Source organism: Chanos chanos, chromosome 6 (assembly GCF_902362185.1).
Source record: "Chanos chanos chromosome 6, fChaCha1.1, whole genome shotgun sequence".
NCBI classification, from domain to species: Eukaryota; Metazoa; Chordata; class Actinopteri; order Gonorynchiformes; family Chanidae; genus Chanos; species Chanos chanos.
This window is the reverse complement of record NC_044500.1, coordinates 4,412,547-4,420,046: the sequence shown is the minus strand read 5'-3', so window position 1 is coordinate 4,420,046 and position 7,500 is coordinate 4,412,547. Positions and strand designations below refer to the sequence as shown.

Sequence of the window (7,500 nt, the reverse complement as noted above, 5' to 3'; positions counted from 1 at the left end):
GACAGACAGACAGGATGAGTTGTGTGAAAGGTTAGGTGTGACATTAAAGCTTTGCGATGAACATTTGTGCGTCTGGCATTTTCAGGCGGTTCAGAAGTACAGTGACTGAATCGTTTCTGTAAACCTGCAACATCTTAAGGCACCGTCAGGTTTTTTTTTATTACTTTCTTCTGTTTGATAATGTAGATAAGATAAGATAAAGGCCTCGTTTCCAGGTATCCATCAGCTTCTCCGACCTGTGAGATAATACTCCATTGACTCCAGTAGTCTGAGTCCACCAAAACCGCTCTGTGCTCCCGGGTACCGTGGAACAGAAAGAAATGTTGGTGTTTTACTGTCCCGTATGCCACACATGAGACTGTTAATTACATGTCTTATGAGCTGTTATACACTTTATCAAACTCTACCACTTACACACTGTCACCTGTCTAGTAGGAATAGAAATATATACTGAAATGCTCACTAATGAGAACTGCTTAACATCACATTAGAGCTGGCACGGAGTTTGGACTCTTAAAGTAAAACTCAGACCGACACAGAGATTTGGGCTGTCAGTAGAAAATTCAGACCGACACAGAGATTTGGGCTGTCAGTAGAAAATTCAGACCGACACAGAGATTTGGGCTGTCAGTAGAAAATTCAGACCGACACAGAGATTTGGGCTGTCAGTAGAAAATTCAGACCGACACAGAGATTTGGGCTGTCAGTAGAAAATTCAGACTGACACAGAGATTTGGGCTGTCAGTAGAAAATTCAGACTGACACAGAAATTTGGGCTGTCAGTAGAAAATTCAGACCGACACAGAGATTTGGGCTGTCAGTAGAAAATTCAGACCGACACAGAGATTTGGGCTGTCAGTAGAAAATTCAGACCGACACAGAGATTTGGGCTGTCAGTAGAAAATTCAGACTGACACAGAGATTTGGGCTGTCAGTAGAAAATTCAGACTGACACAGAAATTTGGGCTGTCAGTAGAAAATTCAGACCGACACAGAGATTTGGGCTGTCAGTAGAAAATTCAGACCGACACAGAGATTTGGGCTGTCAGTAGAAAATTCAGACCGACACAGAGATTTGGGCTGTCAGTAGAAAATTCAGACCGACACAGAGATTTGGGCTGTCAGTAGAAAACTCGGACCGACACAGAGATTTGGGCTGTCAGTAGAAAATTCAGACCGACACAGAGATTTGGGCTGTCAGTAGAAAACTCAGACCGACACAGAGATTTGACTTTGGGACATGCTTGTTTTGGATAGCCTGTTTTCTCAGACAGTCGAGTGGATTAGGCAGCCCTGATACTCATGTGTAATCAGTCAGTGAAGTCTCCAGCGTGGGAATGGCCATGCTTTCATAGTGTAAACATTTACACACAGTCACAGAGAAATACAGGTATATAGACCAGAGCTCCACTCACACTTACCATAGCTGCTGATCTGTCTGTGTGTGTGTGTGTGTGTGTGTGTGTGTGTGTGTGTGTGTGTGTGTATCTGTATGTATATGTGTGTGTGTGTGTGTGTGAATGTGTGTGTTTGTGTGTGTGCGAGTATGTGTGTGTGTACGTGTATGCATTTTTGTGTGTGTCTGTCTGTGTGTGTGTGTGTGTGTGTTTTTGTCTTGACCCTTATTTTCATCCAGTGTTCTGGTACAGCCTGTTTCTATTCTGAAGACTAGAACCATGATGTTACGCTACAAACAGACAGAGAAACCTGAACCCTGACTCCACCTTGATTCATTCCAGATACACACATATGGCTCTGTTTATATTTGTGTGTGTGTGTGTGTGTGTGTGTCACACAACAGATATTCTGTTGTTATGTAAGAAGAGTAATAATAGCAGTAGTCTTGGTTTATCCCTCTGAAATATTTCTCTGAAATCTGTCGGATCTGTTGGACATATAGTAATCACAGTTGGTGGGGTCAAAGGGTCAGAGCTGTGGGCTTTATCCAGTCTTTTACTGTATGTCATAATCTTCAGTGTGTCACGCACCCTTGTCAGGGAATTAGTCCTCCAGACTGCAGTAGTGATACATAAATAAATATTTACCAGCTTTCCATTACGTAAAAAAAAAAAAAAAAACTGATACAAATAAGCTTGCCCATGGAAGAACCACCTTGTTTGCCTCAAAGTTTCACTTCCACTATTATTATTATTGTTGTTGTTGTTGTTGTTGTTGTTGTTGTTGTTTTAGCATTCTGTAGCTTCTTTGATTATTGCTATGGGTGTTTTTTGGCCTTCAGATCTTTGTTTTTAAACTCGACTTGTAATCCAGTTCAGTCTGTCTCTTTGTCAGAAAACATCACTTGCCTGAGCAACGTGGCACTTGTGTCCTGCAGTCATTGACTGAGAAGGTCTTGCCGTGACAGGCTGATCTGAGACTAAATGTATTAATCCTAATCTGAGACTAAATGTATTAATCCTCATCTAAAATCAGTGCGTTAGAGAGAACCCTGAGTGAAGATGAATTGAATGAAGGTGATTTTCAGGACGTGTTATCCAGCGTGTGGTAACGTCTGTTCTTATGTAGAGGAAGGTGGTGACATTCATGTGGTAAGGTGTGGTCTTACATAGGGGAGGGCGATGAGGTCCCAGTTTCTTAGTTGGGGTTGGTTTGCGTTGAGAGAGAGAGAGCTCATGGTCTCTGAGTGAAGAAGACAGTGGGAAGAATTGAAACATGGGCACTGTTTCAGAGCCTCTCACACACTCTTACTGTGCTGAATGAGACAGGGGGAATGGCTGAGCTGCTTTGCATGTGTTAGGGATATGCATCTCCATCACTGAAGCCCATGCCATACACGCTGCCAACGATCCGATACATTAAAGATACATATGAAGCCACTACTAATGCAATACGATATGATTCCGCCCTATTGCAATGCAGTGGGATTCGACACGATTTGATTCCACGCAGTACGATGCGACGCAAGAGAATGTGATGTTACTCAGTTCCACATGGTACGGGTAGTTTGATTTTATTTCTTCGGTTCTTCTAAAGCAGACAGCAAATCATAAATTAACTCCAAGAGTGCCATTTTCACTTCACATATTTGTCTCTCTAATACTGCAACTCAGCGTCCAACTCACGTGAGACTCGGGTGAGAGACTTGACGGGAATTGGCCCCTTGACGGCCGTGGAGATGAGAGAGAGTGCAGTCAAATTACAGGTCACATTTCTAAATAAGAAAAGCACAGGGCCTCTACCAATAATTCTATATAAATAAATCGGATTTTACCGATGCAGAGATGTTAAAGATGATGCATCCTGAGTTCATCCCAAATTGTATCCGGTGCATGCCTGTCTAATCGGGGTAATCACATCGTGAACTTTTATGCTAGTGCGCCGATGGGACTCGGTGAATCTTACTGTCCCTACTGTGTGTGTGTGTGTGTGTCTGTGTGTGTGTGTGAATGTATGGGAATGTGTGAGTGTGTGAATGAATGTATGGGAATGTGTTTGCATGTGTGTGTGTGTGTGTGTGTGTGTGTGAATGTATGGGAATGTGTGTGTGTTTGTGTGCATGTCTTTGTAAGTCCATGTCAGCTCACGTCTGAAGTCTGTGTGTAAAAAAAAAAAAAAAGAGAAGAAGAGCGAGGAAATGAGAAGAGAGTCTCAGATATGTTTCTAAGCCAGTCAGAAAGAAAGAAGAGAGAGTGTGTATGTGTGTGTTTGTGTATACCTCTTTCCAGATGTTTCTCGCCATGCACACGCACGCACGCACGCACACACACACACACACACACACACACACACAGGCACACACAGGCGAAGTTGGGCCAAGCGGACAGCGATTACATCAACGCAGCTGGAAGAGGGCCAGTACCATTTATAGAACTGCAAAAGCTTAAAATACCACAGCGACACACACACACACACACACACACACGCATACACTCTGCCAGAACAACGCGTGCCCCTGCCATAGGCCTCAACGTGTAAACGTTTCCCGGATCCCCCTCCCCCTTCCGTCTCACGGTATTGAACCGGAACCGGGAATGTTGGTTGAGACGTGTGGCTGGATGGGGGGATTGTGTGTGTGTGTGTGTGTGTGTGTGTAATTTTAGCCTCAGGAAGATTCTGGAGTCTGAGAGCAACGAGCTGCTTTGACCTGAGAGCAACCCTACATCCAGTAAACACAGCTAGTTAGATTCTTGAGCAAATTTATTTATTTAGTTAGTTAGTTAGTTACTGGGGAACTCAGATAGCCCCATTATGTAACCTAATGTTTAGGGATTTTCGCAGAATCCCTTGGGTGAAGTTGATGGTTTTTTTTTTTTTTCTTCCCTACTGAATTTCTACCATGAAAAAAAAAATACATCTTCCACTGTTTAAATCACCTCACTCAGCGTCTTTTAGGAAAGCAAACATTGCCCTTGAAGGCGTTTGAAGTCTGTGAATCTAGAATATTTCAGAATGTCTTGCGTGGCCGTAGCTCAGAACCTTGGCTTGTTTTACGCAAACGACTGACCGCTCTGTGTCTGTCACCTCCACTCGCTCCTGTGTTTATGCTTATAGATACGTCAGACAGAGAAGAGAAAGTAAGCCCGAGTTAATGACAGATTAATCACGAAGTGGCAGCCAGCTCATATCATGGTATTGCTCGTATCGTGGTATCGGGCTTCATGGACCGCCACACGTGGCTTACGGGCCGCCTTTGGAAAAAGTGGATTAAGAAAAGGGAGTTCTGGCAGTGACTCTGCCTTATTAAAACACCGCTCACCACCCTCTGGGATGAGTGTAAACTGAGTTTCATGAGAAACCCTCATGTCATTTGACGCTTCAGAGACGGGTGATCCCGGGTCGTCAAAATACCGTTTTGACGGCATTGATACTTTTAGTGGAGACTGTGGAGAGAAAAGTTTCATTTGATTTTTTTCTTTTTTTTAAGGTGCCTTTCAGAAAGAGTTATAAATAATTTCTGTGTTTTGTTCTCTAGACAGATTTCGGTCGATTTGCTCCACTCCTGATGTCTCTCACGTACCGAACGCGAGGCTCACCGTTTCACATCTTCAAAACGCCGAGCGTTGAGTTTGGTTTTTGGTAATAGCGTTTTGTATTTTATCACTGCGGTCTCCTGGTTTCTATATCAGAGCACAAAGCACTGTTTTTTTTTTTTTATTTAAATATCTATTTTTTGCCCATCCCCCTGGTGAGGGAGGAGAAGAAGATGAATACAGAAAGACACTGGTGACAGTTCTCTGAGCTTAAGCTGACTCAGAGCGACCGCCTCGTTCCACGGGTGCGTTGGCGTAGCTGGTTTTAACCGTGGAGGGGTTCAGGTGGACGCGGAGTCGAGATGAAAGAGCGAGCGTTTGTCCCGTGCCTCTGCCATGGCACGGTCGTCTCAGAGGGACTCTGTCCAGGGCTTTTCACGTTGTTCCGCTCGTGCAGTTACATCGAGATGAACGTCTGCCGCTGACGACCGTCAGAGAACCCAGGGACGCTATCCCACCGACGTCACCCTCACGCCGCAAATCATAATTCCCAAGTTCTCATGACACTGAAATTCTCTGTGAACTTTTATTTCGCTCACTGTTTAAGAAGATTGAGTTTCCGGTGTTTGTTCACGCACACACACACACACACACACACACACACACATGTAGACAGGCAGGCTGTTGGGCACGCCTGGTTGTCTGCTCTATCCTAACAGGCTGTAAGCATATAGAGAGCTAAATACAGGGGTTGTGTGTGTGAGTGTGTGTGTGTGTGTGTGTGTGTGTGTGTGTGTGACAGATATATAGATAGATATTCCAGCTGACCACCATTCGGTGACTTTTGTTGGGGTCGTGTTGTCTGTTGGGATCTAAAGATGTGTGATGATCTTTGTGTGTGCGACTGCTCTCAGGTTCTTCCATGTAGTGGACATTTTGACTTTCCTAATTCATTTACAAGCCTCAGCAATTTCTGTTTCTGTTGAGAAAGATCTCTGACAGGTCATATGTTCATATCATAAACTTGTGCATCAGATTTGCTCTGGTCTTACATTTGTTTTTGGTTTTTTTTTAAACTTTAAATTCGTTTCTCTCTCTCTCTCTCTCTCTCCCCCTCTGTCTCTCTCTTTTTCAGGTGGCCATAAAGATAGTGGATAAAACTCAGTTGGATGATGAGAATTTAAAGAAGATCTTCAGAGAGGTTCAGATTATGAAAATGTTGAGACACCCTCATATCATTCGCCTTTACCAGGTACTGACTCTCTCTCTCCCTTTTTTTTTTTTTTTTGCTCTGAGCTCATTGGTTAGACTAGCTTTCAGTCAAGACACGAGCCTATCAGAAGTCAAGCTGAGAATGACTGTATTTGTGTGTGTTTTGTTGTAGGTGATGGAAACAGAGAGAATGATATATCTAGTGACAGAATATGCTAGTGGAGGAGAGATTTTCGGTAAGTGAGGGACATTTTCTTTCACCTCTGTTGTTTTAGAGGTGTTGCCTGTTGTATTTAATCGTTTTCACTTTGCTGTCTTCTACCAACTTATATCTTTCTCTGTCATTAAGGTCTCTCCCTTTCTGTCCTGTGTTAATGCATTCACCTTTCTTCACACATGTCTAACTTCTGTTCATCTTCCATTCTCCTCTTTTCTCGGACGTCACGAATCACTTATCCTTTTTCGAATGTATACCCACTCTTCTCTTCTCTTCTCTTCTCTTCTCTTCTCTTCTCTTCTCTTCTCTTCTCTTCTCTTCTGCTCTCTTCTTTTCTCTTCTCCTGTCTTCCCTTCTCTTCTCTCCTCTTCTCTCCTCTCCTCTTCTCCTGTCTCCTCTCCTCTCCTCTCCTGTAATGACTCTTTAAAACGTCACTTCTCTCTCTCAGATCATTTGGTGGCTCACGGGCGCATGGCGGAGAAGGAGGCGCGGCGGAAGTTTAAACAGATTGTGGCGGCGGTTTATTTCTGTCACTGCCGAAACATAGTCCACAGAGACCTTAAGGCCGAGAACCTCCTATTGGACCACAACCTAAACATTAAAATCGCAGGTAGACGCACACTGAAGACATGGCCGTATGTATTTATATCAGTACAATTGTATTTCCACTTCTGCAGTCTGACTAATCCTGTCTCTGTGTGTGTGTGTGTGTGTGTGTGTGTGTCAGACTTTGGGTTCAGTAACATGTTTTCCAGGGGCCAGCTGTTGAAGACGTGGTGTGGTAGTCCTCCCTACGCTGCCCCTGAGCTCTTTGAGGGGAAAGAGTATGACGGACCCAAGGTCGACATATGGGTAAGTGTGTTTGTTTCTCTCTCTCTCACACACACACACACACACACACACACACAGCTCTCACAGATCTTAGCCTTTCTTTTCCATCTGTCTGTCTGTCTGTCTGTCTACCTGCCTCTCTGTATGTTTTTGTCTGCTGTTAGATGCTTCAGGTGTAAATGTTGACAGTTCTGGTAGAGTTAGAGTCAGTGTGTGTGTGATGTGTAAATGTTGACAGTTCTGGTAGAGTTAGAGTCAGTGTGTGTGTGTGTGATGTGTTAATGTTGACAGTTCTGGTAGAGTTAGGGT

At 43.8% G+C, this 7,500-nt stretch overlaps 1 protein-coding gene across 1 annotated transcript in view; it reads left to right on the top strand.

Moving 5' to 3' along the window:
• sik3 (SIK family kinase 3) overlaps positions 1 to 7,500 on the top strand; it is a 34,521-nt gene that overhangs the window by 9,371 nt on the left and 17,650 nt on the right. Inside the window, exons 2-5 of the mRNA XM_030777164.1 lie at positions 6,067 to 6,183; positions 6,316 to 6,379; positions 6,809 to 6,970; positions 7,088 to 7,212. Of these exons, the coding sequence (XP_030633024.1) occupies positions 6,067 to 6,183; positions 6,316 to 6,379; positions 6,809 to 6,970; positions 7,088 to 7,212 (468 nt within the window). The remainder of the gene's footprint in view (positions 1 to 6,066; positions 6,184 to 6,315; positions 6,380 to 6,808; positions 6,971 to 7,087; positions 7,213 to 7,500) is intronic.